A 19,160-nucleotide genomic window follows, 5' to 3' on the forward strand; every position below is an offset into this window, starting at 1 on the left:
AATGATCAATCTGTTTTGTCTTTGGCTTGATCATAAATGTTTTTAACCAATAAATAGGGAACTACAGAATTGTTGAATGTGCCAGGATATTTTAGGATCTGTACTTCATGATGGACCCACATTGAACTTCTGCTGGAAGTAATGAAGTAAAAGAGACCAGATTTATCTTCCCTCCTTAAACAATATAAAACCAGAGAAAATATATAAAACAATAGTCTCTAGGCATTAAACAACAGGCAGTACAGGATGGTGATCCCTGAGAGAAGATGAACAAATGAAAGAAATCCTGCAATTGCCATAGCACTCTGTTTAAACAAAGTTTCCAATCTACATTGTAGGAAGGGGAGTCCCAGACCCCTTTAATTAACTGAAACAGAGTTAAGAACTGAAGAAGGCCAAGATAGGTAGAATTTACAAGAGGGGGTACCAGAGAAGAAAGAGCTGCACAGAGACAAAGTGCACATACTAAATATCTGCAGGGGGTTCCCTGGAGTCTTCAGCTTTTCAATACTGACCAGCATATGTGTATGAGGAAAGTATTCAAGGTAAAGGATGAAACTATTGGAAAGACGCAAACACAACATTCCCCAACTTCACACAGGTTGATAGCAGTTTATGTCCCCAATAGCCAGAGTGGAGAAACGTATAATAAATAGGCTTTTTTATTTAGTACTCAAAAAGATAATTACATCAGTAGGATTCCATATTTGCTCTAGATTAAAGGCTGCTCTTATTTCACCTACCAAAGCTTAAAAATAAGCCTAGAAAAGATCAAAATGTTTCCTAGTAACCTAACTGAATTTCAGAATAAACCTCAAAAATGTGTAAAGTAATACAAAAAAATCCAGCACCTAAAACATACAATTCATAATATCTGGCATCCAGTCAAAATTATTGAGCATGCAAAGATGCAGGGAAATACAACCCAAAATGAGGGGGAAAAGAAATCAGTCAGTAGAAATGGATTTAGAAATGGCACAGATGTTAGAATTATTTGACAAGGATTAACATTTCTAAATATATTCTGTATTTCAAGAAGGTAGAGGAAAGCTTAAGCCTGTTAAGATGAGATATAAAAAATATAAAAAAGATGAACTTCTAGAGAGGAAAAATGTACTGGATGAGAATAGACATTGCAGAAGAAAAAAATAATAATTAGTGATCTTTAAGACACAGCAGCAGAGGCTATTCAAAATTAAACACTGAGAGAAAAAAATAGACTTTGAAAAACAATAAACCATGCATCAGTGAGCTTTGGGACAATGTCAGGTGATCTAACATACATATTTGGAGTCCTGGGGAAGAGGAGAGGGAAGGAAAATATTTGAAATCATAATGGTTGGAAATGTTCCAAATCTGATGAAAACTATAAACCCACAAATCCAGGAAGCTCAACAAATAACTAGTAGAAGAAACAAGGGGAAAAAAAACAAACCAAGAAGCATCAAAATGAAAATGCATAAAATCAGTGATAAAAATCTTGAAAGCAGCCAGGTTTTTTTTTTTTATTTTTTTTTTTTAAATTTTTTTTTCAACGTTTGTTTATTTTTGGGACAGAGAGAGACAGAGCATGAACGGGGGAGGGGCAGAGAGAGAGGGAGACACAGAATCGGAAACAGGCTCCAGGCTCTGAGCCATCAGCCCAGAGCCCGACGCGGGGCTCGAACTCACGGACCGCGAGATCGTGACCTGGCTGAAGTCGGACGCTTAACCGACTGCGCCACCCAGGCGCCCCAGGTTTTTTTTTTTTTTAAGCCACATTATATACAGAGGAAGAAAGATTAGAATGACAGCAGTCTTAGCATCCGAAACAATGCAAGCTAGTCCATAGAGCACTGAAAGAAAAAAAATCATCAATCTAGAATTCTATACCCAGCAAAAGTATCTTTCAAAACACCCGAAAATGAGACAAAGATTTTTCAGACATAAAAACTGAAAGTTTATCAGTAGGAGACCAGCACAAACCATTTAGGAAGACTCAGGTCCAAATGCTACCTATATCAATTACTGCTATGTGCTCTTGGTCATACTTTAATCTCTTTGAACCTTCAGATACTCATCTGTGAAATGAGAAACCTATTTTATGGGATTTTTATGAGGATCAAATGAGATAAGGAAAATAATAGACATTTGTTGAGTGTTTCCTTTGTGCCAAGCATATGTTATCTCATTAAAAATGAAATAAAATACCCAATAAGATGCCCACTGGTCTGAGAATTTTCTTATGCTATCCTCTCTCCTCTTTCTTCACTAACTGAAAACCTCAGGTTATTCTAGAAGTTAGCCCACGTAGCTAATCAGTCAAATTTTGTTGAAATACTTTTCCTAACTTTGTTTTCTTTTAGTTACCACCATTAAATGTGCTCAAAGGTGGGAATGAACAACTCTCCTTGCTATAATAGATTCATTAGCTAATAAATCACTTTTGTGAAAGGATTAGATATGTCCTAAGCTAAACCTAATATTTTGGCTTGTGTTTTCGCTCCCTAATGTTTTTTTCGGTCCAGTTTATTGAGGTCTAATTTATATACTGTCTATGTAACTTTTATTATAAACCTATTGGATAGGGGCCACAAATATCTTTATAGCTTATACTTTGCCCCACTGAGTTTTTGGCACTCAATAAACATTAAATAATATTTCTATTCAGCATTCTGCAGACAGGAAGCATATGGTAATAAATGTCAGAGCACAGGTTGAAAGTCCCCAAAAAGTTATGTGTTATACTCCTTGGAAAAGCCAGTACAGATATTTTTTCTGAATAAAATCTATTTTAAAAAGCAGTTCCCAGGCACATATTTTACTTAATGATTTTTCTCTACCCTTCCTTTACTTTATTTTCAAATTAAAACTTTTCCTCAGGGACACCTGGGTGGCTCAGTCAGTTAAGCATCCAACTCTTGATTTTGGCTCAGGTCACTCACAGTTTGTGAGTTTGAGCCCCACAGCATCAGGCTCTGCACTGACAGCACAGAACCTGCTTAGGATCCTCTCTCTCTGCCCCGCTCTGCTCATGCTCACCCTCCCTCTCTCCCTTTCAAAATAGACAAATAAAGTTAAAAAAAATTTCCTCATAAGAACTAATATTAAAAATAATATAATATTAATACAGTGTCATAAAAACTATATAAGTGATCTTTTTAAGTAGCATAAAGAAATTCTTAGTCTGAAGGACAGCATGAGGAAATATTTAGAGGCTTAAGCAACATAAGTTTATGATGTATGAAAGGAAATAAACAGCAGTTAGTTCTTTATCATTAAATATCAGTATGACTTAGAAGTGTATCACTGCTATAGCTGTCGCAGACCTTATAATGGTATTAGACTTTGGCTCAATAATATTTTTCTCACCTGAGGATTCTGGCACTACTTAAATATCTTACTCTATTCTCAGTAAGGTAATCATTACTTCCAAATAATGAAAGACATTGTAAATTGAAGCTAGATGCCAAAAACAAATTTTATGCAAAAGATAATATATCCCAGTTTATCTGTATTGAAGAAATGGTTAACCATAATCAGTTAAACAAAACCATTTAGATAGCATGTATCTAAATTATCTTTCCATAATTTGCTCACCCTGTGATTGACCTGTTGACCACACTTAATTTGATTTGATTTTTGTGAGGATTTTTCTAAAGATTAACATAATCTGAGTGAGAAAATATCTTAATTGGGCCATGTTACATAACCTAAGGCTTAGGATTCTCATATATAAAATGTGGATAAGGATTCCAGACACAGCTTAACATGATGCCTCTAACTCAGAGTCTCTCAAAAGGCTGTAATCAAGATGTCAGCCATGGCTGTAATCATATTACTACTGGGGGAGAATCTACTTGCAAAATCACTCATATATCTGCTGCCAAACCTCAGATCCTCACCAGTTGTTAGCCAGGGGCCTCTCCATAAGTGTACTTGTAACATGGCAGCTTTCCTCTAGGGCAGGAGCTGAGAGCATGTGAGCAAGAGAATAAACAAGGCATCCCATCACTTTTGTCATATATTTTTAGAAGCAAATCACTAGGTCCAGCACACACTCAAGGAGAGAGAATTATACAAAAATTTGAATACCAGCAGTCAAGGATCATTGGAAGCCAGTTTGGAGGCTGTCTACTACACATATGATCCACAGATAGGACAAATCATTGAATGTCCTCTGGAGGCTCTGGAACTTGTTTAAACTATCCTAAGATCTAATTAAGAACCTGAATTCAATAGGCGAAATGATTTTAATTTCACATTAAATATTCCATTGATTCCTAGCAACAGTCTAATGAAACAGGTATTATTGGCATCAATTTTATTGATCTAAACTGATACACTAAGTGTCTTGCTCAAAATTACATAGCAAATGAACTATAAAATTGTACCCTTAGTGTAGGTCTTCTGATTCTAAGCCCTGTACTCTTTCCATTTAGCTGAAACTGCTTCCTGACCAGTACTACCTTGCACTTAAAGCCATTCAAAAAGAACATTATGCATCTAAATGTATACATAAATATGTGAATTTTTGATATACAGAGAAAAATATATAACATTCTTAGACTCTCTACACCATACCATTTAAGATTCACAGTATTGTTTCAAATATTATTGAGTCAAAGTCCAATACCATCTAAGGTTTGCAACAGCTATAGCAGTGATACACCTCTAGGTTAATAGTATCTGTTAGTCTGAAAGTACACATGGGAGGACAGGGCACCTGGGTGGTTCAGTCAGTTAAGCGTTTGACTCTGGATTTCAGCTCAGGTCATGATCTCATGGTTTGTAAGATCAAGACCTGTGTCGGGCTCTGTACTGACACAGTGTGGAGCCTGCTTACGATTCTTTCTCTCTCCTTCTTTCTGCCCTTTCACCTCTCTCCTTTCTCTCTGCCCTTTCACCACTTACACGCGTGTGAGCACTCTCTCGCTCAAATAAACATTATAAAACTATATATAGGCAGTAAATACTTATTGAATGGAGAGATGAACAAAGTAAAAACAACAACTGGTTTGGTGGCTCCATTCACCCTTGGCTTTTCTAAAAGCTCTAGACTCCTGTGACTTGAGTGAGGACCATGGGGGAATGCTTCAGTGAATTTTCTTCTTCCTCCTTGCACTGGAGCAACAAAGTAGTTTGTTTTGGATGGATAGGCAGCTTTCTGTGGATAGTGAGAAATTACCTTTCTTTGGTCCTGAGTTTGATGTTCTTCCTTTTTGTTTCATTCCATGAAGTTTCAGCCTATACCACGACCCCTCATATCCGAGATCAAAAATAGAGTGGTAACGTTAGCAAGCAGTTAATAGTTCTAACTGAGTTTGGCGCCTTCAAGTGCAGAGCAGGAAGTGTGAGGGCAAGGGTTATGAACTCTGGTGGGGGTGGTAGTCATACCCTTCAGATCACCCTGGAGAAAAGAGAGGTGAATTTTGTTTTTAAAGGTCTTTGCCCACTTCTCAAAATAACTTTGTGGTATGTTTAATAAGAATGTAGAAAATTACCTTTCTTGGGGCACCTGGGTGGCTCAGTCGGTTGAGCGTCTGACTTCTGCTCAGGTTATGATCTTGCGGTTTGTGAGTTCTAGTCCCGCGTCTGGCTCTGTGCTAACAGCTCAGAGCCTGGAACCTGCCCCATATTCTGGGTCTCCCTCTCTCTCTGCCCCTTCCCCAGTAACTCACACTCTCTCTCTCTCTCTCCTTCAAAAATAAATAAACATTTTTTAAAAAATTTTTAATGAAAATTACCTTTCTTTATAGAAGCAAAACAATAGTTCTTACAACAAAGAAGTAAATTTCACAAATCAGAGGATACAAGGTCAATATACAGAAATCATTTGCGTTTCCTATATAGCTAGTAACCAATAACTTCAATAACCATAATTGAAATAAGAATATGGACAAGTTACCATTTTAATTTAATATTGATTACAGGTCATTCTACTTTATAAATTAAAACTGGGGTGTTATCAAACTATAAAGAAAACAGTTTTTTTCCTCAATTGAATAAAAAGGAAATAACTCTTTGATACACACAAACATGCTCTTGAGTTTCTTCTTCCTTTCCTGTATAATCTGAGGATTGTGCTTTTTAATAGTGGCTTGCTAATCCTTTTTAATAGCTCATAAAGTAAGTATTCCATAGTTTTCATTAACCTTGAATTTCAGCCTCTTTTTTTCTTAAACCTCAAAACCTACATATTTGGTTGCTGTTTGATTAGCACCCTTTTAGCCTGGTCGATGAAGCAGCAAGCCTACTGCAAATCCTAAATAACGTGGTGTAGATGAGAGCCTGAGACTTTAATTACATGTCATTTTACTCACAACACTCAATTCCAGGAAGGAAAAAATGACTTTGCTGTTGTAAAAGACATATTATGTGAGTATCATTCATTGTAAACCAAAAATGATACTGTATTAGAGCATAGACAACAATGGGAACTAATTCTGAAAATGTGACCTGTCTGGGAAACTGAATAATAGTGAAAGTTATCAAAATGGAAAGAAGTGTTAATGTGAAATCCAGCCTTCTCAGAAATACTCTTTCCTGGCCTGTTTGGTTTTGCTTTTGTTGCTTGTCATGCATGAATGAAAGTGCTACATACACTCTCAGGGGAGTAGGAAAGCCTCTGTCGGTTGTTTATTTCCTTAATCCCTCCTCCTTTGTGATTTTTGATGTCAGATCTAAAATGGAAAGCCTGTAAATATAATGATTATCACATGGATAATCACCTGCATTAGGAACCGCCCTGCTTCTCTATTCTAACCCTAGCTGTTCTCCACACGTCACATCCACTCTGCGGTTGGATTTTAACCTGACTGCTTCATTAGATTTGTGAAACTCAGTGCGTGGCGCCCTGGGGCAGCACAGATGGGGACATGCTTGTTTTCTTTTCTCACTTTCACTGCAAAGACACACTAAAAAGTCCTTTTCAATTTGGTGTGATCAGTTCACTTGGAATTAACCCTGATATTTGGAACCTGCCTTACTCTTCTGCCAACTGTCTATACCCCTTTTTCCTTCCCTACTTTCAGACCTACTGCCTTTTCTTTTTGTCCTTCCATGCAGTGAATCTGAGGACTAAAATTCTGGTTAAATTCTGACTGGGTCAAACTGTTCCCCTGTGTTGTTTTATTTGTTTTGCTGGGAGGGAAAAATAAATGTTGTTCCATCATTGTATCTGCAAACACCTTCAAATCAGAGGTTAGCTGTGGGAAAAGTCTGCAGTGATGTGAGCCAGCTGCCTTCTCTAATGGACTGACTGGGGGCACCAGCTCAAGATCAAAAGAAGGTGGGAGGAAGTCAGGAGATAAGATCTTTTTAAGCCATAGAACAAGTGCTTAGCTTTTCAGTGATAGGGCACAGCTCTGCAAACCTGTATGAGGGGGTGCTAAGATAAAAAATTGAGTTGACTTTTTTTCAGCATGTCCTTCCTCAATCAGAATATGTTGGCACTTTGAATAGTTTACAGATGTGGAAGTGTCCTAGGGCCTTGTTTCCTTAAAGAATAGTGATCTGACATTTATATATGTGTCTTCTTGCAATTAGTTCTACTATACCATAACAGATCATAGTTAATTTCTTCTTATATCTGTGTGAGCAAAACTGGACATTAAAAAAGCAATTTAACTACTATATGTTGAATTTTGAGTTTTATGCCTTAGTGCAGTTTTAGTCATACGGATCCTTTTATTATTATTATTATTTTAGAGAAAGAGAGCACACACACACATGAGCTGAGGAGAGAGGCAGAGGGAGAGAGAGAATCTCAAGCAGGCTCCACACTCAGCACAGAGCCCAATGTGGGTCTCAATACCACGACCCTGGGATCATGACCTGAGATGAAATCAAGAGTCAAATGCACAACTGACTGAGCTACCTAAGCACCCCCATACAGATTCTTCATATTAATTTTGTCTTATAGTTCTCTGGGCTTCTTGCATGTCTCTGATGAAGATCTATATAAATGAGTCGTTGTAGCAGAGCTTTCAGTTGTCTTTTTGATAAAAGAATTATCTTGGTTAATTCTTGGATTGGACAGCTTGGAAAAATATTACATTGATATCATTTGAAACTTCTCCTTTTCCTTGACAGGCCAGCAAATATTATCGACTGTGTGGTGTATAAGTACTATTATAAGCAAATTGTCAAAGAGGCTTGCTTGGACCAATTGTTAAGTTCATAATTCAGTTTTTTTAATCTACATCACTAAGGCTAACTCAATCAGCTTTATGCTTCCCTAGCGAACAGCCTAAGGAATTGTACTTTCAGCCTATCACTTTCTGTTAACTTAAGTGTTTAGCTTGTAGTCATCTATTTCAACCTTTTCAAACCCTCAAAATGGGTCTTCAAATCTATATGTCATTAGTGCCTCGGACCATAAGAGTGCATACATACTTCTTTTCCCAGCATTTTCCTTAACATGTAGATAGTACCCAGATTTGTGCTAGAGACACTGACTTACTTTCTGCCTTACATGGTTTGGTGCGGCAGTCGCTTCAGTTAAGTTGGATCTGCTCACTACTCAGGCTCAAATCCCATCCTTCTATTAATATCTCTTGGCAAAGATAATTTTGGAGGAATGTAAGTTAAGATGTAGAGGCTCTTGACAGTTGTCTGCAGTTTTGTTTTTTTTTTCATTTTCAAGAGGGAAGTTAAGTTGAAAAGTAATATTGCTTCTATTTTCTGTATCAGTCCTAAAATTAAAATATATGCAGAGTACAGAAAGAGAAAGAGTTTGGTTACACAGATGTGTTTTTGTAATTTGATAGCCTGTTTTAAGAGCATTAGTGGTTATAGTAATGTTCATCAGATTGTGCCCTTAAGATATTCAGGAATCAAGAAAAACATTGTGAATTTAAAATTTTTAACTATTTTTTTTAATGTTCAACTTCTGTCACTCCTGTCATCTATATAAAAGAGAAATTGAGGAGGAGGTAGACTGTTCGCTATAAAAGTTTTTAAACAGACAAAGTAAAAATACTGAATACATCTAGATTTAATCATTGTTAACATTTTGCCATTTTTACTTCACTTTAATTTTTTAAAGTATTATTAAGTAAATTACACATATCATGTCATTTTATTTCTAAATGCTTCAGAATAAACCTCTAAAATTAAGGACATTTACCTTATCAAGTTAATAATTCCTATCATTATCGCCATCCTGTTTCATTATCAAATTTCTCTAATTGTCCCCAAAATGCCTTTCCTGGATGGTTTGTTCAAAACAGGATTCAGTTAAGGTCTGTACATTGATCTTGGTCATTTTTCCCCTCCCCAGGTTATCATAAGATTGATTTATTGAAGAGACCAAGCTATTTGTCTTATAGAATGTCCTACTTTATGGATTTTTCCATTTGCTTTCTCATTGTATCATTTAACTTGTTCTCCTATCCTCTGTATTTTCTGTAGACTGCTAGTTATTGAATTAAAGTTTTGAGTAATTAATGTCACAAATGAGGTCAGAAAACTTTATAGGTGATGCTGTGTCCTTTATACTGCATCGTAACAGAAGGCACAGAGTATTTGGTGATTCCACTATTAATGGCAAAAACTGATAGGATTGATCACTGGGATAAAGTGATGACAGCTTGATCCTCTCATTATAAAGTTATACTTTGCTCCCCGTGACCAGCATATAATCTGTGATATTTTGGTTCCATGAAACACCCAGCTTCCTGTCATCCTTTCACCTAATGAATTTAGCATCTATTGATGATCCTTGCCTGAATAAATTTCATTAGGGATTGCAAAATGATGATTTTATGAATCTATACATTTATTAGTAGACATTCTTCTCTACAGAAGAGCTTTCTGAAAGGTATTGTTTCAATTAAAAACACAACCACCAGTATGTTCCTTAGGTTTCAAATGATTGTCTTTCTTTGCTGGGGTCAAAACACCTGAACTCACTGTGACAGCTACAGTAAAAACACGCACTACATCTTCTTTATTCCAACTTGTGAAGTGTGTTGACATTATGCTGCCTTTTTTTTTTTTTTCATGCCAAGGGAAAAAGAAATCTTTTTTGGCGTAAGAATAAAAATTGAACTATGTGGGTATATTGAGATAATTGTGTAAAAAGAAGACTGTATGAATGAGTTTCAAAATGGATTATTTCTTCATTACCTAGCACTTTATAATTAACTGTTCTTTTTTTTTTATTTCAGGAAGCTGCCACTTTTGCTAGAGAGCAAGGCTTTGAGGTGAGTTAACCCACAATTGCACACTAAACAGATCCTAAAGGTTTTTTCTAGCTGATAATGAAGTTCTTTTGGACAGTGATTGATGTGCTATTATACTCTCAGAGCCTCGCAGCAGTTGCCATGGAAACTTGGCAGTCGTCATGGTTTCTTTGTTCTGCCAGCACAGTGTTATGACGCACTCTGCTAGGTCTGCACCCAACATCGCCTACAGATGTTATTTATTGAATTTTGAAAAGCCTCTTGGGAAGCCAAGAGGTTGGGCACGGTTTCAAGCTGCCTCTGCAGATATGGGGCCTGTCAGTTTGTTCAGTTAAAAAGCTACCTCATTAGCTGTATTACATTTCATAAGGATTCACTGCTAAAGCAGTGGTGGAGCAAGACTAAATAGTGAAATATAATGTCATTTAAATAATTTCACCCCTACCACATGTAGATTATCATTATGCAAATTAATTTCCAAAGGTTGTACTTAACAGTTGTTAGGGACTGATTAATTTAAATCCCACTCATATAAACTTCCTGTTTTAATCTTCTTTTTTCTTCTCTCACTCTCTCTCTTTTTCTTGCATAAATGTATATAAATTTTCTGAAACCAAATATCAATAATTGGTTTTAATTTCTAGGTCCTAATTTTGTTTTCCTAGTAGAAGTATTAGCTGTCAAGATTCAAAACTCCATGTGGTTGTTGTTGGCAAAATTAAGACAGATAACACCATGTTTTTATCTATATAATATCTATCTTCCAGTTGATTATTAGAAAACATTGACTTTAATCTGAACCCAGATTAACTGACAGAGAATTCATAAACTGAGTTTATAAGTTTTATGACTCTCATATGTATTGAGCCAGAACTATGTAGAATGCTGTGTTCTGTACAGCAACTTGGAATGTTGCATGGTAGTGATTTTAAAAAATTAAACTAACTATTTACATGCTCAGTATTGTTGACCATCTAGAAAACCTGTGAGCATTGATTGGATGTATCAGTAATCTCACTTTGAACTTTTCAGAGAAAAGTGTTGTATGAATTTGTGATGGAACAGTTATTTAAATGTACTAAAGGAAGATTCATTATCGAGCAACAGAGTAATACACATGCATGTTATCCATGTCATACATAGGACTTGACAGCCAGACATAAAGCTTCCTCGTCTTGGAGGAAGACATTGAATTTGTGGTATAAGTATTCTATGAAAAAACTAGATCCTATGCAAACTAACTTTTTCTGTTTTCTACTAACTGGCATCATATTAACCTTTGCATTAATTCTTATTTACTGATTCTAGAATTGTTTCTTTTTACCATAAATCTGCCATAATTGATTACAGCATATAAACCAAGTGATGATGTTTATAATAGTATATCTTACTACCTTCTAACATAGCAAAACTGCTCTGTTGGTAATGTTGACAGTAATATGTTAGATTAGATAAAGCACACCATGTCTTGATGTGTCCCTTCATGAGTTTCCTAAAATACTCCAAGCATTGTAGAATATATAAGAGCCATGAGTAGAATATTTTTGTTAATAAATATAACCCATATGTGGAATCCTATCTAGAGGAATTCAGTGATTTTAAAATGTCATTAAATTTTCCTTAGTCCATTAGACAGTAATAGGAAAGCATAAGTTTGAAGCTTGGTGTTTTTAAAGAATCAAAAAAGAATAAATCACTTTATCTTAACACTTTAATATCTATAGAATCGCTTCTCAGCCTTTTGGCTAAGATCAAGTGTAATACCTATAGAAATGTGTCAGTGCTCTCAGGTCTACTGTGACAAACTAGACAAAATCTGCATTTTATCCCTCTCAACTTTAATTTTACCTCTAAACTGGGGCACGAGTGAGGAAAGAAATGAAAAGATTAAAAAGAAAGGTGAGCATTTTTTTTTCTACTGGCTCTGCTGTTCTACCATCATTTCTATTATAAATCCCAATCAGTTCCCAAAGCCACTGAATATTGCAACTAGTGATATGTCTGTTAACAGACCAGTCCAAAAGCCTCTAAAAATAACCAGTATTTATTCATCAGGAAATATCTTCAGTAGCATTGTTTATGATATTCTGGTTAGCTTCTCTGCAAATTTTAGATAATCTTTCTTTTTTAAAAAATCTTTAATCTTTAAAATGAATTGGGCAATTTTCAGTAAGAAGAGGCAGCTTAGGAGGGCACTGGAGAATGAGATAAAAACTGGAGCTGGGCAAAGCACAAAGCAGAAGAGAGAGGATATATATATATATATATATATATATATATATATATGATGGAAAATTGCATAGTGCCTGATTCAAATGACAGACCTGCTAAGAATTTAAAATGACAATTCTTGAGGTAAAAAGTTTCATGAGGCCTTTTATTATTCTGGGAAATCAGTTCAGACTGCAATGTGTTTTTAAATCTACTTTATCTTGAACTGAACCAATTAAAGGTTTATATTTTTAGAACCCAAATAAAAATAAGATACTTAAAAATATGTTTCATTATTAAACCTTTTAAAAGCAGTATTGAAAATTGATTTAAATTAAATAAAGAAAATACCTCCAAAACTTAAATATCATATTCTTTGTATTTTCATCCTTTGTGCAATAGACTATGTGCCAAATGATGAAAATAATACATACCTTCTCTGCTGAGTCATTTATTCAGTTTTACTCCAAGCAATGAATTTTAGTTTTATTTTAGATCTCTAAGATACATTACTTCTGACCATAGAGAAAACAAAGCAATCGTTTTCCCTTTTCCAACTTCCCCACAGCCCCTGACTCTATCCAGAGGATCCTAGGCTTGTAATCTGTATCTGACCATTGATGACTGTATGATCTTATACCACTGAGACAGGAAAGTTTTGAGTTGTGCTATCCAATACAGCATCTGTTAGCCACAAAATTAATTAAAATTAAATAAAATTTAAAATTCAGTTCCTAAATCTCAATAGACAGATTTCAAGTGCTCTCTATAGCCTTTGTAGCTTGGGACTGCCATATTAGTACAGATATAGATCATATCTACCATCACAGAAAATTCCATTGATCAGCATTGGATAGAAAGTCCATAGAGTATTCAGGAGGTATTGATTCCCAAAGAATTCTCCAAAATTTTTCTGAGGTTCTTGTGTTCCTCACAAATGCAAAGGATACAATGAATGATCACCTAGAGTTTCTGGAAATAAGACACTAAATTGGGTCCTGCTGGCTAAGAGAGTACAATGCAGCTTTTCTAGGTGACTAAGTCCCCAAAGAAGACAGTTTTTTTTTTATTAAATATATTTTATTGTCAAATTGGTTTCCATACAACACCCAGTGCTCATCCCAACAGGTGCCCTCAAAGAGGACAGTTTTTTTTTTTTAATTTTTTTAACGTTTTTATTTATTTTTGAGACAGAGAGAGACAGAGCATGAACGGGAGAGAGGCAGAGACAGAGGGAGACACAGAATCGGAAGCAGGCTCCAGGCTCTGAGCCATCAGCCCGGAGCCTGACGCGGGGCTCGAACTCACGGACCGTGAGATCGTGACCTGAGCTGAAGTCGGACGCTTAACCGACTGAGCCACCCAGGCGCCCCAAAGAGGACAGTTTTAAAACAGTAGATTAACAGAAAGAGATAAGATAGTCTTTTAATTGTCTTCATTTAATCATTTGTTCATTCAGTAAATAGTTACTGAGCACTAACTCTGGGCCTAACACTCTGATAGACCCTAAACTCAAGATAGAAGTGACCAGAGAGTATACTGTGAAGGAGAACATGGGAGGGGTTCTTATTTTAGATATGATAGTCATAGAATGACTCTCTGAGGAAAGTAAAACTTGAAAAATATGGATATCTAGCATTGACAGAAAAAAACAAAACAAAGAAACAACAGGGAAACAAATTTCAAACAGAGGGAACAAGAGTACACAGGCCCCCAAAGGAGAAGGAGCATAATGTACTGTGTAGTCCAAGAGCTGAGAGAAGGCCAATGTGCCTGGAATGAAGAGAGGAGAAGGAGGTAGTAGGAGATAAGACTGGACACTGACACATCATGTGCGCACCATAATTATTATAGGAGTTTCTATTTGGAAAACAAAAGAATGTGATATGGTTAAGTGAGGCACTGTGGGAACCCCACAATTGGTATTCTCTAGGAGTAGGTAGATTGTGACAGTATTAACATGTGTATCATCAGCTTGTTAAAAATGGAATGAAGAGGGTATATTCTTTAATTTGGAAGACAATGCTAAATTTAAGGTGTGTGATCACCAGTGACAATAAAAGCATAATTTAGCATTTATAAAATGCTTCACAGTTTATGAAACCTTTTCCAACATATAATTAATACATTTAATATTCACACAAGCCATTTGGGGTTAAGTGGGGCATGTATTGCCCTATCAGTTCAACAGATGGAAAATAGGCTACATGACTTGTGCAGGATCACACATAGCTAATATATAATGGAGCCAGAACCAGAGCCAGCTCTTTAAGTCTTGTACTCTTTACTATACAAACTACACTTCTTTCTTTCTCACGTCCTAACATATTGGAGGAGGAGATTAGATTTCCAAATGACCTTGGAAAATGAAAAATATCTTGAAAGTTAAAAACTGAAATCACTAGGGTAAAATACAAGCCAGAATAATTAAGAGGAAAAAAATAGCAAACTTAAATGCAGGATCATCAGTGACCTGTGCATGTGACAGAAAAATGATTTCAATTGAACATGCTATCATTTTGTGATAACAACAGAAAACACATTGCCAGAATTCAAAGAAGCAGTATAATCTGTGGAGCATGGAATATTGGTTAAGGGTATAATTTCTGGAGTCAGGCTTTGTAGGTGCTAGCCCTGGTTGTACACTTAGAATATTTATGACCTTAAGAAGCTTCTTAACTTCTCCGTGACTCAATGTCTTCACCTACAAAATGAGGATATAGTAATAATACCTACTGCCATAGAAGTTAAGATTTAATGAGCACTTTAGAGCTACATACATGGCTCATAACTAAATTATATGAGCTTTCTTCTACTCTTTCCCCTTTTTCCTTTTTCTCCTCCCTTATTAGATACTATAATTGAATTCCCAATACTCAAAACTCTTGAGGTCCTTTCTAGAGATTTTGGGGCAACCGCAGGATATGAGTTTTGGAGAGTATTAAAGATGGTTATTAGAGGAAAGAAATGAACATTTATTAAGTACTTAGCACTTGTTAAATATGGCATTAAGCTCTTTCACTGACCTTCTTTCATCCTCACAACAATTGTTTTCAACTTTTTATTTTGAAATAATTCTAGAAATAATTCTAGACTTAGAAAATTTGCAAAACTAGTACACTCAGCTTTCCCTAATGTAACATCTTACACAGGTGAAGGTATATTGATCAAAACCAGAAAATTAACATTAGTGTGATACTGGTAACTGAACTACAGTTCTTATTCTGATTTCACCAGTTTCTTCTTAATTTCTTTTCTCTGTTCAAGAATCTAATCCAGGAAAACAAATTGCATTTGTCATATCTCCTTTGTCTCTTCCTATCTGTGACAGTTTCTCATTCTTTTCTTGTTCATGATCTTGATCCTTTTGAAGAATACTTGTCAATCATTTTATAGAATATCCCTCAATTTGAGTTTCTCTGATATTTTCTGTTAATTAAGTTGAGGGTGTGCAATTTTGCCAGAAATACCACAGAGGTGATTTGCCCTTCTCAGTGCATCATTATCAGGAATATAAATGATGTCCCATTGTCTTACTTATTTGTCTTACTTATTGTTGGTGACATTAACTTTCGTCACTGGGTTAAGGTGGTATTTGCCAGTTTATTTTTTGTAAAGTTACTATTTTATCACTGCATTTAATAAACATCTTGATGATATTTGGGGACTGTACAAAAATCTTGTTTCACCTACTAATTAAAATTTGTAATGAGTAAGTATCTTAGGGGAAATACTTTGAGACTATGCACATATCCTGATTCTCTTCAAATTTTTGCCCACTAATTCTAAGCATATTTCTTTCTTTTTTAAAATGTTTATTTATTTATTTTGAGAGAGAAAGGGCAAAGGAGAGATAGAGAGAGAGGGAGAGAGAGAGAATCCCAAGCACTCTGCATGGTATCAGCACAGATATCAGAACTCGAACCCACAAACTGCAAGATGAGCTGGAACACTGTCTGAGCCACCCAGGCACCCCACTTCCCAACATCTTTTAGCATAAATATTTTCTTAATTTTATAGATGAGGAAGTGCAGCCTCACAGAGGTTTATTTACCTACTCAAAGTACACAGATCTAGGTGTGTCACACTCTCAAGTCCTTGTAATTTCATAATTCTGTTAAGATGCTAGCGCAAGTATAAGAGAGAAGAATCTATGGGGAGGTGGGGGTGGCTGCAGAACTAGGAATATATAACTTTGAGAAAACAAAATTGAGGTTTTAAGAAAAGTTTCCATCCTAGATTGGGCTCAACTATTGAAGCCAAAGCAGTGGCTCTTCAAGGCACAGTAAGAAATTTAGATCTGGTATTACTGACAGTGATTCCAGAGTGACAGAAGGATTTTGTATGAACCGTGGACATGGATACAATTAGAATAAAGTTTAACCATTCTGTAAAGATTTGTGTTTTATATTTGGGAAATTTATTTCAATCTTGAATTGCCAGTTTTATAAAATTTAACTTGAGACATAAGAAAGGTTTCTTTGATTAAGTTACTCAAACTCCCATAAAATATATATATCTTCCCATTGGCCAGAAGACAACTGTGGAATCTCATTCTTAATTTATTCCTTATACCACATTGAAGAAAGACCTCTATTTAAAAAACATCCACTACATACATCGGATTCTGATGATGATTGATTGATTGAATGTGGCTCTGGGCTTTGCCCCTTTATCTTTATTAAATATGAACTGTACCCAATCAAGCAAAAATCTGACAGTAGTAAAACTTAAGTGTGCTAAGGAGATTGGGAGAATATATGTCAGTCATTTTAATTAATGTATACATTTATTTGAGAGAGTGAAAATGTCATTATGTGGCCTTTGTTTTTCTTTTTTTAGTCCTTTCAGCTGTTACTAGTCATTTCTGATAGTCTTTCCCTAAAACTGAGGGAATTCCTTTTCTCAGATATCAGAGTTCAGGCTTAGTTTTGTTCTAAAATAAGCAACCCAAAGTGAAACAGTCAGCATGTTTGAAAGGTCAGCAGCATTGTCTTACCATACGTGGCTATTCTTTTCAAAAACAGCAGTGGTCCGGAATCGTCATGTTAGGTGCAGTAGAAGCTTGGATTCATGTATTATCTGGAATTTCTTAAGTATGTAGTGAACAAACAACATAGAATATTTCACTAAAGATTTTCATACCTTTAAAAATGTCATAGTTGCTGATGTTCTTTGTAACCATTATGACTTGTCTACCTTGATTACCTAAATTTTTCTGTCCTGTATATTCTAATTCACTTCCTTGATACCACTCATATATTTCTCCTCTAGTATGTGTTTCTCTCTCCATAACTGTTTGAAACTACACACGAGAGAGTACCAAAAAGGCCAAACCATGCATGGTTTAGAGGGCCACTGAATTCAGACATGGATTTTTTAATTATTTTAAAATTGCTGAAAACATGATTCTAAGAATCCTACTGATAATAGCTCAAGAGTTAGATTTCACGTCAGAACAGTTAAGATGTAAAACTTCATGGCCTATGTGATGTGAAAAATAGCATCAGTTTTCTAGAATTAATTTGTTTTTTTTTAACTTTATCTTCTTTAAATAAAATTAAGTCTGTAGGAAATAGCATCTCTTTCATTTTTCTTTGAAAATTTTGGCATTTTAGCAACATTATTTCCAGAGTCAGCATAATTCTGTAAACCTCTAAAATAATTCAATATTCCTTTTTTATTTTTTACAAATCTCTCTTTAATTGGAAATTTGAATATTGGCTATTTGCTGCTATTAAGAAATTATTAATTTAAAAAAATATACTAGTATGTGGTTATGTTTAAATCATTACCTCTCAGGGATACATAATAAAACATTTATGGATAAGATTATTTTGTATCTGGGATTTGCTTGAGAATAATATGAAAGGCAAGTGGGTAAAACTATAGATAAAAATTATCACAAATTTAAAATTGTTGGGGCCACCTGGGTGGCTAGGTTGTTTAAGGGGCTGACTCTTGATTTCAGCTCAGGTCATGATCTCACAGTTTGTAGAATTGGGCCTAGCATCAGCTTGGGATTCTCTCTCTCCCTCTCTCTCTCTGCCCCTCCCCTGCTCATGGTCACACTCTTTCTTTCTTTCAAAATAAATTAATAAACTTTTTAAAAAAAATAAATAAAATGTTTTCAACTTCATGGTGGGTTCCTTGGAGGTTATTGTACTATTCTATTTACTTTTGTATGTAGTTAAAATTCTTATAGTAGGGGTACATATCTCTCCTGTTTTGAGCATGAGAAGCTAAATCCTTAAACCACTAGTAAGTTTTGCTTTATTGTACTGGTTATGAGAACTTTTTCCTCTTCTCTATTAATAGACTGAAGACATTAAAGAAATAGCCAAAAAGACACAAGCTCTGCCAAAGGTGAATCCGAAGAGGCAGCGAATCGTGATTTTCACCCAAGGAAGAGAGGATACTATAATGGCTACAGGTACATGTGGAAATTGTATGAGAAACCCAGTATTATGAAGATTAATTGTAACAAAATTCTATATTCTTGATGTTATAATTTATTTGAAAATAGCATACTTTCTTTTCTGTTTTTTTACCACCTTCATGCATTTCACTGACCCCATCCCCACCCCTGCCTTTGGCAAACACCTATCTGTTCTCTGTATTTATGAGTTCAGTTTTGGGGTTTTTTTATTTTTTGTTTGTTTCTTTGTTTTAGATTCCACATACAAGTGAGATCATACAGTATTTTCTTTCTTTCTCTGAGTGATTTCACTTTGTAAAAATCCCTCAAGGTTCATTCATATTGTTTAAATGGCAGGATTTTCT

General features: G+C 35.3%; 1 protein-coding gene across 2 annotated transcripts in view; it reads left to right on the top strand.

Moving 5' to 3' along the window:
• Positions 1-19,160, top strand: part of ADK (adenosine kinase) — a 531,760-nt gene that overhangs the window by 410,503 nt on the left and 102,097 nt on the right. For both annotated transcript variants that reach the window (XM_047072998.1, XM_047072999.1), the window contains exons 8-9: positions 10,152-10,187; positions 18,696-18,810. In XM_047072998.1, the coding sequence (XP_046928954.1) occupies positions 10,152-10,187; positions 18,696-18,810 (151 nt within the window). The remainder of the gene's footprint in view (positions 1-10,151; positions 10,188-18,695; positions 18,811-19,160) is intronic.

This window comes from Lynx rufus, unplaced genomic scaffold (genome assembly GCF_022079265.1).
Source record: "Lynx rufus isolate CCGP_SWC_20201006 ecotype Redwood Valley unplaced genomic scaffold, mLynRuf1.p SCAF_11, whole genome shotgun sequence".
NCBI lineage: Eukaryota > Metazoa > Chordata > Mammalia > Carnivora > Felidae > Lynx > Lynx rufus.